At 41.8% G+C, this 18426-nt stretch overlaps 1 protein-coding gene across 5 annotated transcripts in view; it reads right to left on the minus strand.

The window, feature by feature from the left end:
• rap1gap2b (RAP1 GTPase activating protein 2b) overlaps positions 1-18426 on the minus strand; it is a 74300-nt gene that overhangs the window by 2776 nt on the left and 53098 nt on the right. For all 5 annotated transcript variants that reach the window (XM_090200180.1, XM_036944398.2, XM_021563261.3 and 2 more), the window contains 7 exons: positions 2050-2205; positions 1561-1632; positions 1317-1403; positions 930-1073; positions 666-773; positions 368-468; positions 1-105 (listed from right to left, as the gene is read on the minus strand). In XM_090200180.1, the coding sequence (XP_090056306.1) occupies positions 1-105; positions 368-468; positions 666-773; positions 930-1073; positions 1317-1403; positions 1561-1632; positions 2050-2205 (773 nt within the window). The remainder of the gene's footprint in view (positions 106-367; positions 469-665; positions 774-929; positions 1074-1316; positions 1404-1560; positions 1633-2049; positions 2206-18426) is intronic.

Below are 18426 nucleotides of genomic sequence, written 5' to 3' on the forward strand. Positions count from 1 at the left end.
CTTTCCTTAAGGGAGGCCTCTGGAGAGCTGGGGTTAGAGAGGGTCTCTGACCTCACTTCCTGCGTGGGGTGGCCAGTATCAAAGCTTCTCTGGTCACTATGGAGACTGTAAAGGACAAAAGCGCCACTATCATGTACTAAATCTTTGTATCGTAATTGTTTTAACAGAGTCCCATTGAGACCAAGGTCTCTTTAGCTAGGGAGCCCTGCGTCGTACAATTACAAAATTACAAATACAAATAAAAAACAGTTATGAAAAACTATTCCATTCCTCAATGAACACTCTGAACTGCCCGAAAGGCACTAACACATTCATTACATCTATAGATGTGATCTACATCTATTGTCTCTGTGTGTCTGTGTCCTACCTGCGATGATTGTGGTTATGTCTCTCTGTCTGGCTGTCTATACTGAGCAGACGAGGGAAAAGACCAGAGCGACGTTTCACTGGAGACTTAACATTAGTTGCCTGAGAGAGAGAGGAGTAGGGAAGAAGTAGGGAAAAGAGAGCAAGATGAGTGAGAAGTTGTAACAGCATTTTATCAACTATAAGACTCACTGTCCCCCTGTCCTCGCCTTTTTACCACCTATCATCCCCACTCCCACCTACTCTCTCCCACCTCCTGACCTCTGCCTCCACTTCTAATCACCCCCCCCCCCCCTCACATCAGAGCTGCTGTGGAGCAGAACCCCTCCACTCAGACTGGTGGACAGGCCACCTCCTCCACCCTTTGCCATCATCTCCATGGAGACACTCCTTCCTCGCATCGCCCTCTGAGAGAGAGGGAGGGAGAGAGAGAGAGAAAGAGAGAGAGAGAAAATGTATTCTTGTTCACTCATTAATTAATGCATTTTTGAGTTAAAATATGTGGAGGTAGGAGAGAGGGAAACATGAAAAGAGAGAGATAGTTGTGTGTGTGTGTGTCTGACCTTGATGGACTCCAGCAGTCCTCCGTGGCCATGTCCATTCTCCGCCCGCTCCTCCTCGGGGCCGATGCCCACTCCCAGCATGCGCTGAGTGTGTCTGTGCAGCTCGTCATGTAGACCGTCGAGCAGGGCCGCCCGCGTTCGCTCCTACGCACACGCAAGTAATATAAACCACATAAAATGCACTTAAATATGTTATACATTTGACCTGAGTTCAAATCTTGACCTTGTCGTCTATGACTTGAGAGACCATTCAAGACCACATAAACACGGTTTTGGCTTGGTTCTGAGGTTGTCCTCCTAGGTTTAGGTGGGTCTGAGACTCCCTCTGTAGTACGCAATGTGCTTACCATACAATCTAATCATTAAAATAACTTATTTATTACCCACCTCCAGCCTGGCGAATCTGTCACTCTTGTAGCAGGCATTCTCTGCATTGATCAACTTAGTGAGAAGATACTCTCTGAACTCTGGACCCTGGAGGGAGAGAGAGGGCGAGAGAAGAAAAAACAGACAAATGCAACAAATGGTCTTAAAGCCCAGAGCAATTATTCATGAATAGGTAAAAGCTGAAATCTATTTGAATTCTCTCGGAATAGACCATGTTTCCTAAATCTCTTCAGGCTGTTCTCACCTTTTTAAACACTGCTGGACTGGGGAGGGGCGGGCCAAATGAAGGTACACCCTCTCGGGCCGTGACTGACACCTGTCAATCATAACCATAATGACCAGAGTTGTCATCATGTGCCTGTGTATGTTAGGTTAGAGAAAGGGTAGACAACTTGATTCAGCCATGGGCTGATTTTTATCGGAGCAGATGGTCGGGGGGCCAGAACATAATTATAATAAATTGTACAATGCAAATTGACCAAAACTGTATTTGAAAATAACAATAATTTCACACAATCATGTCTCTTTTTTTATTCATGGGAATACTTGGGAACAGATTTCCAAAATTAAACACATGTTTAGTTGAATTCCTGGTGATTTTACAAAATGACCCCCCCCCCAAAAAATCTACGTTATTATATATTTTTTTTACAAAAACATATTTTGGGGGCCCAAAAATATTACTTGCGGTGTTGCCGACCCCTGGGTTAGAGTGTGTGTGTTTGTTCAGTACCTTGTAGGTGGTTTGTTGGGTACAGGGGTTGTCCACCTGCACCAGTATGAAGGCGTGGAGGAAGTTTGAGGCGATCATGTCTGCTACGAAGGGTGTGGCCTCTTCCTGGAACACCACTCCTACGATGTCATTTCCTATGTGTCGCTTCCTCTGGAGCTGTGGGGGCGGGGTTACTCTCATCAATTTCTATTTCATCAAAAGTTACGAACCAATGTTTTGGTAGCAAGCTACTACCTTTGTCAGGGTTTCTTTCAATTACTTCTTTCGAAGTATGACATGTGGGGGTTAGCTAGGAACTCCTACTCTCTCAGAAGTATCTATTAAAAGTGTCTGTTGGAGACAGGTGACCCTCACTTCCATAAAAGGAGCCACTCTCCCGCCCTCTGGTTATTCTCGCTTCTCTTTGTCACAAAGAGTGTCACTCACTACTCTAGCTCTCCTAATATTGACTGGATACCCGTTGCCTGCTTAATCTCCTCACATGCAAACCTTGAAGGATTTTGCTTGCCAAGCGTAGGTCTTCAGACCCTGTCGAGAGGGCAACATTTTTTGTGCAAGATACTACGCTGTGTACAGACCCCCCTGCACACTCAATGTCATCAAGACACATAGAATTTCCTTGTAGGCCTATTTGGAGGGGAAACTTTTATTAAAGAATGTGAAACAATATAGTCTGTTGGCTGATTTTCATTAAGTCATGTAGCTGTTTTTATATGCCCTAAAGTAAATGTGTTCACATGGGCAGAATATTATCTATAGGCTATAGTATACCTGCATTTTGATCAGTTATGAAAATAAAACAGTTCATTTTGGAAAAAATGATTTTGATAAAAGAGACAAAAATATTATCTTTGTCACATGACCATATAAATCAAAACATTGTGATTTTAGAGAGACAGTGAAAAAATGATCTATGCTTAAGGGGACTACAGTCAATCTGTTACTGGGCTCTCACCATCGTCATTAGGCTATTCACATAATTAAAATGAATTCAAGTCACATGCATAATGCTCGGGAGAAAAAAAGTGTTCTGATTGTATAACATTTTAAAATCAAATTGCTTGGAAATCACAACTCTCCAGTTGGCACAGATGGAGAGAGGATGTTCTCAGCTTTCTGTAGGTCTACTTTTTATTTCTCAACTCAAATGTTGAGCTTAATATCAACTATTTTACAGAGAAGATAATGCGCATTGGTCATTACGAGTGCATAGGACGAATAGGGCGGTAGGCTACATTTAATCTTTTTTTTATATTAAATGTTCTGTTAGATTAAAACAATTCCATATGTTAGCATGAGAGAGAAAAAGTTAATGGGCTGGTGCTACCAACTGAAAAACGAAATTGTTAGTCTGGAGCCTGCTACAAGGGGAATGTCCTCTGTATGGACACGTTTTAATGTTGTAGTGGACAAAGATGAGAAGAACGTTGATTCGGTCAAATGCAGGCTACTGTGCAACTCGCTATTCAGGTAGGATGCAATTTTGGAACTTTTATTTATTTATTTGTTCATATTTTTAAATCACTTGTTTTATAATTATTATTATTGTATATCATTGTTATTTCTGTAGGCCTATTTATTAATCTATTTAATCTAGTTCTTTAAATATGCAAAAAGTGTTTTGTTTCATTCTGTAGAGACATTTTTGTTGGTTAAATTAAGTTTGATCTGTCTTTTTAATTGGGCTCTATATTTAGATTAAGATCGGTTATAAGTAGGGGAGACTGGGGATGGTTGTAACATGGGATAGTTGTAAACACTCAATATTTCTAATCAGGAACAAGCTAGAATCATGTGACTCACTGTTCACATGCTCAATTTAATCCTCAACCCTCATGTGAAGAAGTAAGACCCTGTGATAGATTTTGAGGTAAGAAAGAAAATGTTTTGACCAAATGTTTGTGAAGGCATCATCTGCTTTGTAGTTAGATTCACTAAACATGTGAGGTTTATGACCAGTGTGTATACACTGAGTATAAAAAAATGAAGAACACCTGCTGGTGAAATCTATGACCCTTTATTGGTAACTTGTTAAATCCAATCAGTGTAGATGAAGGGGAGGAGACAGGTTCAATAAGGATTTTTAAGCTTTTAGACAATTGAGACATGTATTATGTATGTGAGACATTCAGAGGGTAAATGGGCAAAACAAAATATTTAAGTGCCTTTGAACGGGGTATGGTAGTAGGTGCCAGCCGGTTTGTGTCAAGAACTACATAAGACTTTAACGATACCTACATGCACATACTACCTCAATAAGCCTGACTAACAGGTGTCTGTATATAGCCTTGCTACTCTTTTTTCAAATGCCTTTTTACTGTTGAATTATTACTTTACTTTTGTCCTCAAAAGTGACTGCACCTGTCACACCCTGATTTGTTTTACCTGTCTTTGTGCTTGACTGTGTCGCCCATTTTCCTCATTTCCCCAGTGTATTTATACCTGTGTTCTCTGTCTGTCTGTTGCGCCTGCTTTCCTAGTCTGTTTTTCTAGTCCTCCCGGTTCCGACCCATTCTGCCTGCCCTGACACTGAGCCCTCCTGCCTGACCATTCAGACTGCCTTGACCTCGAGCCTGCCTGCCCCCACTGTACCTTTCAGACTATGACCTGATTAATGAACTTCTGCCTTTCAATAAATACCAGAGACTCAAACCAACTGCCTCCGGTGTCTGCATCTGTGTCTCACCCTGCGTCTTTATAACACCTCAGCAATTTATAACAATTTTTGATCTTAAATTGAGATTTGAACCTCCGACAGTTGAATTTGAAATGAGGAAGAATGCTTTAGGACTACCAGAGTTACTGCTATAATCAAACAATATAATGCTTATCTTTATAACAAATATTCTGATAGAAAATGAACTAATTAGCCTCCTCCTGCACTCCTATATCTGTATAGCAGATGCAGTAGCCTATCTGACATATCTATCTCTGTCTCTGGGCTAAGTCATAGCTTCTCTTCATTTATATTCATTTTTTAAATATTAATATCATACAAAACAATAGGTTTTGCATATGCTACACATTGAAACACAAGGAATAGTGTTTTTGTAATTAGTTGTAGGCTGTTTTTAAGGACACAAATGTGGCTCGTTTGGCGAACCTCCCTTGTTTATTGATGGCGCTGGCTGTGTGGGCGGACGCCCTAATGGATTACACACCCAGTGCATATTGATGACCAGTAAATGTCTCAAATGTCCAATACATTTAAATCTTCTTGGTCACTAGTATACGGAAACCTTGCTGTGCAGGTCAGTCACGTTTCAGTCTCCAATTTTCAAATTGAAAATAAAATGCAGACAATTGACACAGACTTTCCATATTGGTGCCGATCACTAGTAGCCTAATAACACTCCTCCAAACTATGGCGAGATATTCAATGTTGCTGAGAAACATCATGTTTGAGACCCTCAAGGGAATTAGTAAACCGCTATGCAGAATATCTAATCCAGTTACTCCCAAAGGGCTGTCTACTATTATGAGGGGATACAAGCTTCAGTTTGCTATGAAATCACCCATTTTCTACTGGGTTCTACTTTCAATAGCCAACGGTGACTTAACTAAAGTCTCCACCATGCAGCAGAAGTGTGACATCTGCAAGTTGGTGCATTTTTGGTGTGTTTTTGTCGTGGAGATGGTACCTTCCATGGTCCTATGCTCCTTGCAGGATATTTTGGTTGGCGAGAAGGTTCACCTTTGTTAAGGTAATTTTTCCACTTTCTCGGCCTGCCGAGGCACCGATAGTGGCTGTCCGAATACCCACACTGGGCTCCCCTGATTTAAATAAAAGTACCAAAAAATTATAATACTTGTTTTGATGTATCACATGTAGGGAATTGGCCAACTCCTGTATCATAAAACATGCTCTCTGAAGCCAGGGTATTCCCAACATCAGCAACCCTCAGATGTTCCGTAACTAAGAAGTACTTACTGAGAAGGTGTAGAGACACATTGAGTACTATTTAAACAATTTCAGATACTATAAAACTGTTAGTATAGCATGTGGGATTTTGAAAATACTATTCTAAATGTGTCATCGAATGTGCGATTACATTGACTTTGAATGCTTGTAAATTCAGCTATCTCAGCCACACCTATTGCTGACAGGTGTATAGCATTGAGCACTCAGCCATGCAATCTCCATAGACAAACATTGGCAGTAGAATGACCTTACTGAGGACCTCAGTGACTTTCAACGTGGCACAGTCATAGGATGCCACCTTTCCAACAAGTCAGTTCGTCAAATGTCTGCCCTGCTAGAGATGGTCAACTGTAAGTGCTGTTATTATGAAGTGGAATCGTCTAGGAGCAACAATAGTTCAGCTACAAAGTAGTAGGCCACACAAGCTCACAGAACGGGACCGCCGAGTGCTGAAGCGCGTAACGCGTAAAAATCATCTGTCTTCCATTGCAACACTCACTACCGAGGTCCAAACTGCCTCTGAAAGCAATGTCAGCACAATAACTGTTTGTCAGGAGCTTCATGAAATGGGTTTCCATGGCCGAGCAGCCACGCACAAGCCTAAGATCACCATGTGCAATGCCAAACATCGGCTGGAGTGGTGTAAAGCTTGCGACCATTGTACTCTGGAGCAGTGGAAACGTTCTCTGGAGTGATGAATCCCGTTTCACCATCTGGTAGTCCGACGGACGAATCTGGGTTTGGTGGATGCCAGGAATACGCTACCTGCCCCAATGCATAGTGCCAACTGTAATGTTTGGTGTATGATCTGGTGCTGTTTTTCATGGTTCGGGCTAGGCCCCTTAGTTCCAGTTAAGGGAAATCTTAACGCTACAGCATACAATGACATTCTAGATGATTCTGTGCTTCCAACTTTGTAGCAACAGTTTGGGGAAGACCATTTGCTGTTTCAGCATGACAATGCTCCCGTGAGGTCCATACAGAAATTATTTGTTGAGATCGGTGTGGAAAAACTTGGCTGGCATGCACAGAGCCCTCACCTCAACCTCAACGCCTTTGGGATAAATTGGAATGGCGAATGCGAGCCAGGCCTAATCACCCAACATCAGTCCCCGACCTCACTAATGCTCGTGGCTGAATGGAAGCAAGTCCCCACAGCAATGTTCCAACATCTAGTGGAAAGCCTTCCCAGAAAAGTGGAGACTGTTATAGCAGCAAAGAGGGGATCAACTCCATATTAATACCCATGATTTTGGAATGAGATGTTTGACGAGCAGGGGTCCACATACTCTTGGCCATGTAGTGTATCTTGATTAGATAAGTATTCAACCCCCTGAGTCAATACATGTTAGAATCACCGATGGCAGTGATTACAGCTGGGAGTCTTTCTGGGTAAGTCTCTAAGAGCTTTGCACACCTTGATTGTACAATATTTGCACATTATTCTATTTAAAATTCTTCAAGCTTTGTTAAGTTAGTTGTTGATCATTACTTTGCCATTTCAACTCTTTACAATCTACTTACAGTGAAGCTGCTCAACATTTACATTACATTCATTCATCTAACAGACTCCAATCCAGAGCGACCCACAGAAGCATTGAAGCATTGAAATTCACTGCTTGGCTGAAGGACCTTACAGATAATTGTATGTGTGGGGTTACAGAGATGAGTTAGTCATTCAAAAATCATGTTCAACAATCCTGAACTTATTTAGGCTTGTCATAACAAAATGGTTGAATACTTATTTACTCAAGACATTTCAGCTTTAAATTTGTATTAAATATAAAAAATATATAAAAAAACATCTTTCCACTGACATTATGGGGTATTGTGTGTAGGCCAGTGACACAAAATTTGGAAAAAGTCAAGGGGTATCAATACTTTCTGAATGCACTGTTGGTACTTAAAAAATGACTAGCTGGAGCTCGCTGGTTACTTAATGCTGATTTGATTGGATCTGCCCACTATAACTGGTTGTCCAGTTAGAACATGAGGCCTGTGAGGGAACATTTTATTGTCTGAAGAGATAAGCCTTAAATTGTAAACAGCATCTCCTCTCACTCCATCTTGGTTTGTGCAGGTGACTGTGACCTCCTCCTCTGACCAATTGGCAGTACGCCCAGAACATTGCTCTGGGAACCAAAAGGAGTATCTCAGTTTCAAGGTCCCAGCTTTGCGAGAAGAAGCCTTGTGAGATGCCAGTCAGTCACGTACAGGAACCAACATTAATGATGAATAATGAATCATGTAAATCATGCTAAAATGACTTGGTTGTGTAGTAGTATAAGAAGACTGAAAGAGAACACCCTCTTCAGAGTTTTCATCAAGCTTGGATTGATGAATGATAATTATCACTGGCTGTGATAATAAAGATAATAAAGATAATATTCTTTATTATCACTGGCTGATTGATTAATTTACTTTGAGTTTGAGTTCTTAGTGGTGAATTTCCACAACAGGCCCATATCGGTATACTTGGTTGTCAGCGCACGCGGACGCACACACAGTTACACACACGGACAAATCTGCTTCCATTAAATGTATTTCATTTGTGGTTCTAAAAGGGAAAGAACATATACACTCATGAGGACTCATCCATACAATAATAAAACACAAGCATAATTATTCATAATGAGAAGCCTACATGCAATGGATAGAGAGATCTGTAAACATATGGAATAAACATGCTAATGAAGGAATAAACTAGGCTAACATATGGACTTGTTTAAAGATGGTCATACCAAGCATCATTTAGCTATTTGATAAAAAAAATTACGAAACATTGAATTTGGCCTTACTGATATTAGTCCATAGAAACGCATTGAATAACAGATTCATACATGGAAAAACAGTCCAAAAATAAATCAAAAGGAAGTTTGTTTTAAAGTCTTAGATCTGAGAGATCAGGAGATTAGAAACTTTTTTTTATGGATATAAAAAAATGGGGGGCACTAAACTACTTCCCAATACACTGAGTGTACAAAACAGTATCTTCCTCTCTTTCCATGACAGACTGACCAGGCAAAAGCTATGTATACTGCTATGTATATTATATACTGTTTTCTTGGGAACTGGCCCAGATCCCCGTGATTTGCGTGAAGAGGAGGTGGAGAAAAAGGGTCCGGAGGGCATGCTGCCTTCAGAGAATTCGTAGGCGATCAAATAAACCCCCACTTACTTCCATTCTTCTAGCAAACATGCAATCTTTGGAGAAAAAAATAAATGACTTACGAGGACGATTAAACTACCAACATTCAAAACTGTAATATCTTATGCTCCATGGAGTTGAGCTGAACGATGACACTATCAACATAAATTCGTGGCCAAAAGTTTTGAGAATGACACAAATATTAATTTCCACAAAGTTTGCTGCTTCAGTGTCTTTAGATACTTTTTGTCTGATACTGAAGTATAATTACCAGCATTTCATAAGTGTCAAAGGCTTTTACTGACAATTACATAAAGTTGATGCAAAGAGTCAATATTTGCAGTGTTGAGCCTTCTTTTCAAGACCGCTGCAATCCACCTTGGCATGCTGCCAATTAACTTCTGGGCCACATCCTGACTGATGGCAGCCCATTCTTGCATAATCAATGAGTTTGTCATAATTTGTGGGTTTTTGTTTGTCCACCCGCCTCTTGAGGATTGACCACAAATTCTCAATAGGATTAAGTTCTGGGGAGTTTCCTGGCCATGGGACCCAAAATATTGATGTTTTGTTTCCCGAGCCACTTAATTATCACTTTTTCCTTATGGCAAGGTGCTCCATCATGCTGGAAAAGACAGTGTTCGTCACCAAACTGTTCCTGGATGGTTGGGAGAAGTTGCTCCAGGAGGATGTGTTGGTACCATTCTTTATTCATGGCTGTGTTCTTAGGCAAAATTGTGAGTGAGCCCAATCCCTTGGCTGAGAAGAAATGGTCTCAGGATGCTTCACTGTTGGCATGACACAGGACTGATGGTAGCGCTCACCTTGTCTTCTCCGGACAAGATTTTTTTTCGGATGCCCCAAACAATCGGAAAGGGGATTCATCAAAGAAAATGACTTTACCCCAGTCCTCAGCAGTCTGTACCTTTTGCAGAATATCAGTCTGTCCCTGAGGTTTTTCCTGAAGAGAAGTGGCTTCTTTGCTGCCCTTCTTGACACCAGGCTTTCCTACAAAAGTCTTCGCCTCACTGTGTATGCAGATGCACTCATACCTGCCTTATGCCATATCCTGAAGTAGCTCTGTACTGGTGCTGCAAGGATCCCGCAGCTGAATCAACTTTAGGAAACGGTTCTGACGCTTGCTGGACTTTCTTGGGCGCCCTGAAGCCTTCTTCACAACAATTGAACCGCTCTCCTTGAAGTTCTTGATGATCCAATAAATTATTGATTTAGATGCAATCTTACTGGCAGCAATATCCTTGCCTGTGAAGCCCTTTTTGTGCAAAGCAATGATTTACTTGCAGATAACCATGATTGACAGAGGAAGAACAATGATTCCAAGCACCACCCTCCTTTTGAAGCTTCCAATCTGTTATTCGAACTCAATCAGCATGACAGAGTGATCGCCAGCCTTGTCCTCGTCAACACTCACACCTGTGTTAACAAGATAATCACTGACATGATGTCAGCTGGTCCTTTTGTGGCAGGGATGAAATGTAGTGGAAATGTTTTTTGGGGATTCAGGTCATTTGCATGGCAAAGAGGGACTTTGAAAATTAATTGCAATTCATCTGATCACTCTTCATAACATTCTGGAGTATATGCAAATTGTCGTCATTCAAATTGAGGCAGCAGACTGTGAAAATTAATATTTGTGTCATTCTCAAAACTTTTGTCCACGACTGTACAGCTGGCTGGTTATACGCTGCACCGGCAGGATAGACCAGCGGTGTCTGGTAAGACAAGGGGCGCTGGACTATGTATTTTTGTAAACAACAGCTCGTGCACGATATCTAAGGAGGTCTCGAGCTATTGCTCGCCTGAGGTAGAGTATCTCATGATAAGCCGTAGACCACACTATCTACCAAGAGAGTTTTCATCTGTGTTTTTCATAGCTGTTTTACATACCACCACAGTCAGAGGCTGGCACTAAGACAGCATTGAATGAGCTGTATTCTGCCATAAGCAAAGTAGAAAACGCTCACCCAGAGGTGGCGTTCCTAGAAGCCGGGGACTTTAATGCAGGGAAACTTAAATCCGTTTAACCACATTTCTGTCAGCATGTTAAATGTACAACCAGAGGGGGAAAAAACTCTGGACCACCTCTACTGCACACACAGAGACACATACAAAGCTCTCATCACCCTCCATTTTGCAAATCTGACCATAATTTTATCCTCCTGCTTACAAGTAAACATTTAAGCAGGAAGCACTAGTGACTAGATCAATACAAAAGTGTTCAGATGAAGCAGATGCTAAGCTACAGGACTGTTTCACTAGCACAGACTAGAATATGTTACGGGATTCCTCCGACGGCATTGAGGAGTACCGCACATCAGTCATTGGCTTCACCAATAAGTGCATCGATGATGTTGTCCGCACAGTGGCCGTACGTACATACTCCAACCAGAAGACATGGATAACAGGCAACATCCACACTGAGCTAAAGGCTAGAGCTGCCACTTCCAAGGAGAGGGACTCGAACCCAGAAGCTTATAAGAAACCCCGCTATACCCTCCGGCGAATCATCAAACAGGCAATAACGTCAATACAGGACTAAGATTGAATCGTACTACACCGGCTCTGATGCTCGTCAGATGCGGCAGGGCTTGCAAACCATTACAGACTACAAAGGGAAGCACAGCCGAGAGTTGCCAGTGACACGAGACAACCAGACGAGCTAAACTATTTCTATGCTCGCTTCAATGCAAATAACACTGAAACATAAATGAGAGCACGAGCTCTATCGGAAGACTGTGTGATCACTCTAGCCGCAGTCGATGTGAGTAAGACCTTTAAACAGGTAAACATTCACAAAGCATGCGCTGACCAACTGGCAAGTGTCCCTGTCCAAGTCTGTAATACCAACATGTTTTAAGCAGACCACCATGGTGCCTGTGCCCAAGAACACTAAGGTAACCTGCCTAAATTACTACCGACTCGTAGCACTCACGTCTGTAGCCATGAAGTGCTTTGAAAGGCTGGTCATGGCTCACTTCAACACCATCATCCCAGAAACTCTAGACCCACTCCAATTTGCATACCGCCCCAACAGATCCACAGATTATGCAATCTCTACTGCACTCCACACTTCCCTTTTCCACCTGGACAAAAGGAACACCTATGTGAGAACGCTATTCATTGACTACAGCTCAGCGTTCCACACCATAGTGCCCTCAAAGCTCATCAATAAGCTAAGGATCCTGGGACTAAACACTTCCCTCTGCAACTGGATCCTGGATATCCTGACAGGCCGCCCCCAGGTGGTAAGGGTAGGTAACAACACATCCGCCACTTTGATCCTCAACACAGCTTCCCCTTAAGGGTGCGTGCTCAGTCCCCTCCTGTACTCCCTGTTCAATCATGACTGCAACACTATCATTAAGTTTGCCGATGACACAACAGTGGTAGGCCTGATCACCAACAACAATGACAAAGCATATAGTGAGGAGGTCAGAGACCTTTCTTTGTGGTGCCAGGACAACAACCTCTCCCTCAATGTGATCAAGACAAAGGAGATGATTGTGGACTACAGGAAAAAGAGGACCGAGCACGCCCCCCATTCTCATCAATGGGGATGCGGTGGAGCAGGTTGAGATCTTCAAGTTCCTTGGTGTCCACATCACCAACAAACTAACATGGTCCAAGCACACCAAGACAGTCATGAAGAGGGCACGAGCATCCTGACTTGTTGCATCACTGCCTGGTATGGCAACTGCTCGGCCACTGACCTCAAGCGGTATCGGAGTGCCAAGTCTAGGTCCAAGAGGCTTCTAAACAGCTTATATCCCCAAGCCTTAAGATTCATGAACACCCAATCAAATGGATACCCAGACTATTTGCATTGCCTCCCCTCCCAATCTTTTACACCTCTGCTGCTTTCTGTTATCGTATACAGTGCATTGCGAAAGTATTTTGGCCCCCTTGAACTTTGCGACCTTTTGCCACATTTCAGGCTTCAAACATTAAGATATAAACAGTATTTTGTTTTTTTGTGAAGAATCAACAACAAGTGGGACACAATCATGAAGTGGAACGACATTTATTGGATATTTCAAACTTTTTTAACAAATCAAAAACTGAAAAATTGGGCGTGCAAAATTATTCAGACCCTTTACTTTCAGTGCAGCAAACTCTCTCCAGAAGTTCAGTGAGGATCGCTGAATGATCCAATGTTGACCTAAATGACTAATGATGATAAATACAATCCACCTGTGTGTAATCAAGTCTCCGTATAAATGCACCTGCACTGTGATAGTCTCAGAGGTCCGTTAAAAGCGCAGAGAGCATCATGAAGAACAAGGAACACACCAGGCAGGTCCGAGATACTGTTGTGAAGAAGTTTAAAGCCGGATTTGGATACAAAAAGATTTTCCAAGCTTTAAACATCCCAAGGAGCACTGTGCAAGCGATAATATTGAAATGGAAGGAGTATCAGACCACTGCAAATCTACCAAGACCTGGCCGTTCCTCTAAACTTTCAGCTCATACAAGGAGAAGACTGATCAGAGATGCAGCCAAGAGGCCCATGATCACTCTGGATGAACTGCAGAGATCTACAGCTGAGGTGGGAGACTCTGTCCATAGGACAACAATAAGTCGTATATTGCACAAATCTGGCCTTTATGGAAGAGTGGCAAGAAGAACGCCATTTCTTAAAGATATCCATAAAAAGTGTTGTTTAAAGTTTGCCACAAGCCACCTGGGAGACACACCAAACATGTGGAAGAAGGTGCTCTGGTCAGATGAAACCAAAATTGAACTTTTTGGCAACAATGCAAAACGTTATGTTTGGCGTAAAAGCAACACAGCTGAACACACCATCCCCACTGTCAAACATGGTGGTGGCAGCATCATGGTTTGGGCCTGCTTTTCTTCGGCAGGGACAGGGAAGATGGTTAAAATTGATGGGAAGATGGATGGAGCCAAATACAGGACCATTCTGGAAGAAAACCTGATGGAGTCTGCAAAAGACCTGAGACTGGGACGGAGATTTGTCTTCCAACAAGACAATGATCCAAAACATAAAGCAAAATCTACAATGGAATGGTTCAAAAATAAACATATCCAGGTGTTAGAATGGCCAAGTCAAAGTCCAGACCTGAATCCAATCGAGAATCTGTGGAAAGAACTGAAAACTGCTGTTCACAAATGCTCTCCATCCAACCTCACTGAGCTCGAGCTGTTTTGCAAGGAGGAATGGGAAAAAATGTCAGTCTCTCGATGTGCAAAACTGATAGAGACATACCCCAAGCGACTTACAGCTGTAATTGCAGCAAAAGGTGGCGCTACAAAGTATTAACTTAAGGGGGCTGAATAATTTTGCACGCCCAATTTTTCTGTTTTTGATTTGTTAAAAAAGTTTGAAATATCCAATAAATGTCGTTCCACTTCATGATTGTGTCCCACTTGTTGTTGATTCTTCACAAAAAAATACAGTTTTATATCTTTATGTTTGAAGCCTGAAATGTGGCAAAAGGTCGCAAAGTTCAAGGGGGCCGAATACTTTCGCAAGGCACTGTATACAGTTGAAGTTTACATACACCTTAGCCAAATACATTTAAACTCAGTTTTCACAATTCCTGACATTTAATCCAAGTAAAAATTCCCTGTCTTAGGTCAGTTAGGCTCACCACTTTATTTTAAGAATGTGAAATGTCAGAATAATAGGAGAGAGAATGATTTATTTCAGCTTTTATTTCTTTCATCACATTCCCAGTGGGTCAGAAGTTTACATACACTCAATTAGTATTTGGTAGAATTGCCTTTAAATTGTTTAACTTGGGTCAAACGTTTCGGGTAGCCTTCCAAAAGCTTTGAATTTTGGCCCATTCCTCCTGACAAAGTTGGTGTAACTGAGTCAGGTTTTTAGGCTTCCTTGCTCGCACACGCTTTTTCAGTTCTGCCCACACATTTTCTGAAGGATTGAGTTCAGGGCTTTGTGATGGCCACTCCAATACATTGACTTTGTTGTCTTTAAACCATGCCACAACTTGGAAGTATGTTTGGGGTCATTGTCCATTTGGAAGACCCATTTGGAACCAAGCTTTCATTTCCTGACTGATGTCTGGAGATGTTGCTTCAATATATCCACATACTTTTCCTGCTTCTTGAAGCCATCTATTTTGCGAAGTGCACCAGTCCCTTCTTCAGCAAAGCACCCCCACAACATGATGCTGCCACCCCTGTGCTTTACGGTTGGGATGGCATTCTATTTTTGTTTCATCAGACCAGAGGACATTTCTCCAAAAAAGTACGATCTTTGTCCCCATGTGCAGTTGCAAACCGTAGTCTGGCTTTTTTTATGGTGGTTTTGGAGCAGTGGCTTCTTCCTTGCTGAGCGGCCGTTCAGGTTATGTCGATATAGGACTCATTTTACTGTGGATATACAGTGCCTTGCGAAAGTATTCGGCCCCCTTGAACTTTGCTAACTTTTGCCACATTTCAGGCTTCAAACATAAAGATATAAAACTGTATTTTTTTGTGAAGAATCAACAACAAGTGGGACACAATCATGAAGTTGAACGACATTTATTGGATATTTCAAACTTTTTTAACAAATCAAAAACTGAAAAATTGGGCGTGCAAAATTATTCAGCCCCTTTACTTTCAGTGCAGCAAACTCTCTCTAGAAGTTCAGTGAGGATCTCTGAATGATCCAATGTTGACCTAAATGACTAATGATGATAAATACAATCCACCTGTGTGTAATCAAGTCTCCGTATAAATGCACCTGCACTGTGATAGTCTCAGAGGTCCGTTAAAAGCGCAGAGAGCATCATGAAGAACAAGGAACACACCAGGCAGGTCCGAGATACTGTTGTGAAGAAGTTTAAAGCCGGATTTGGATACAAAAAGATTTCCCAAGCTTTAAACATCCCAAGGAGCACTGTGCAAGCGATAATATTGAAATGGAAGGAGTATCAGACCACTGCAAATCTACCAAGACCTGGCCGTCCCTCTAAACTTTCAGCTCATACAAGGAGAAGACTGATCAGAGATGCAGCCAAGAGGCCCATGATCACTCTGGATGAACTGCAGAGATCTACAGCTGAGGTGGGAGACTCTGTCCATAGGACAACAATCAGTCGTATATTGCACAAATCTGGCCTTTATGGAAGAGTGGCAAGAAGAAAGCCATTTCTTAAAGATATCCATAAAAAGTGTCGTTTAAAGTTTGCCACAAGCCACCTGGGAGACACACCAAACATGTGGAAGAAGGTGCTCTGGTCAGATGAAACCAAAATTGAACTTTTTGGCAACAATGCAAAACGTTATGTTTGGCGTAAAAGCAACACAGCTCATCACCCTGAACACACCATCCCCACTGTCAAACATGGTGGTGGCAGCATCATGGTTTGGGCCTGCTGTTCTTCAGCAGGGACAGGGAAGATGGTTAAAATTGATGGGAAGATGGATGGAGCCAAATACAGGACCATTCTGGAAGAGTCTGCAAAAGACCTGAGACTGGGACGGAGATTTGTCTTCCAACAAGACAATGATCCAAAACATAAAACAAAATCTACAATGGAATGGTTCAAAAATAAACATATCCAGGTGTTAGAATGGCCAAGTCAAAGTCCAGACCTGAATCCAATTGAGAATCTGTGGAAAGAACTGAAAACTGCTGTTCACAAATTCTCTCCATCCAACCTCACTGAGCTCGAGCTGTTTTGCAAGGAGGAATGGGAAAAAATGTCAGTCTCTCGATGTGCAAAACTGATAGAGACATACCCCAAGCGACTTACAGCTGTAATCGCAGCAAAAGGTGGCGCTGCAAAGTATTAACTTAAGGGGGCTGAATAATTTTGCACGCCCAATTTTTCAGTTTTTGATTTTAAAAAAAAGTTTGAAATATCCAATAAATGTCGTTCCACTTCATGATTGTGTCCCACTTGTTGTTGATTCTTCACAAAAAAATACAGTTTTATATCTTTATGTTTGAAGCCTGAAATGTGGCAAAAGGTCGCAAAGTTCAAGGGGGCCGAATACTTTCGCAAGGCACTGTAGATACGTTTGTACCTGTTTCCTCCAGCATTTTCACAAGGTACTTTGCTGTTGTTCTGGGATTGATTTGCACTTTTCGCACCAAAGTACGTTCATCTCTAGGAGACAGAACGGGTCTCCTTCCTGAGCGGTATGGCAGCTGCGTGGTCCCATGGTGTTTATACTGGCATACTTTTGCTTGTGCAGATGAACATGGTACTATCAGGCATTTGGAAATTGCTCCCAAGGATGAACCAGACTTATGGAGGTCTACAATTTTTTTCTGAGGTCTTGGCTGATTTCTTTGGATTTTCCCATGATGTCAAGCAAAAAGGCACTGAGTTTGAAGGTAGGCCTTGAAATACATCCACAGGTACACCTCCAATTGACTCAATTGATGTCAATTAGCCTATCAGAAGCTTCTAAAGCCATGACATCATTTTCTCGAATTTTCCAAGCTGTTTAAAGGCACAGTCAACTTAGTGTATGTAAACTTCTGACCCACTGCAATTGTGATACAATAAATTATAAGTGAAATAATCTGCCTGTAAACAATTGTTGGAAAAATTACTTGTGTCATGCACTAAGTAGATGTCCTAACAGACTTGCCAAAACTATAGTTTGTTAACAAGAAATGTGTGGAGTGGTTGAAAAACTATTTTTAATGTCTCCAACCTAAGTGTATGTAAACTTCCAACTTCAACTGTAGGTAGGAGCCACCCAAATGTCATGGTGCAAATAAACAAAATGTTGACGCATGCTTGTTAAGGATAAACAGTACTGTCTCTGGAGCATGCTGTGTCTATGTAGAGTCTGGATTTCCTAGAGCAACTGGCTGCCTGCTCTGCTCAGAGAAGATGGGGGAGGAGCAGGCCGAGAACTGAGAAGAGAAAAAACGCAAGGAAATAAAAAGATAGCTGGGGCAGCTGTACAGGTAACTCATCCAAAGGGCTTTGACTTCTCAAACACAGCTAACACAACATGAGGCCCTGTCACCTTATTAATTCAGCCACTTACTTAGTAACTAGCAAGTTAAACTTAGGGGTCACGTTAACGCAGAATTCTTTGCTTTTCTTACAGATAAAAGATATAAAACACATAAGAAATAACTTGCTGTGTTTTATAAATGCACAACTAAATGCTTCTTATTGTGATTTCTGCTTGGCATTAGATTCAATTTGGGCTTCAGTTGCACTTCTTCCCTCATGTGAATTTACAAACGGGCCATTTATGAGCAGACAGCGCTCTGACTGATGTGTAGCTACTTTTCCCTTGTACTTTCCTTGGTGTAGCCAGCCTATATTAACTTCATGCAAAACAT

Source organism: Oncorhynchus mykiss, chromosome 15, assembly GCF_057628025.1.
Source record: "Oncorhynchus mykiss isolate SJ-2025 chromosome 15, ASM5762802v1, whole genome shotgun sequence".
NCBI lineage: Eukaryota > Metazoa > Chordata > Actinopteri > Salmoniformes > Salmonidae > Oncorhynchus > Oncorhynchus mykiss.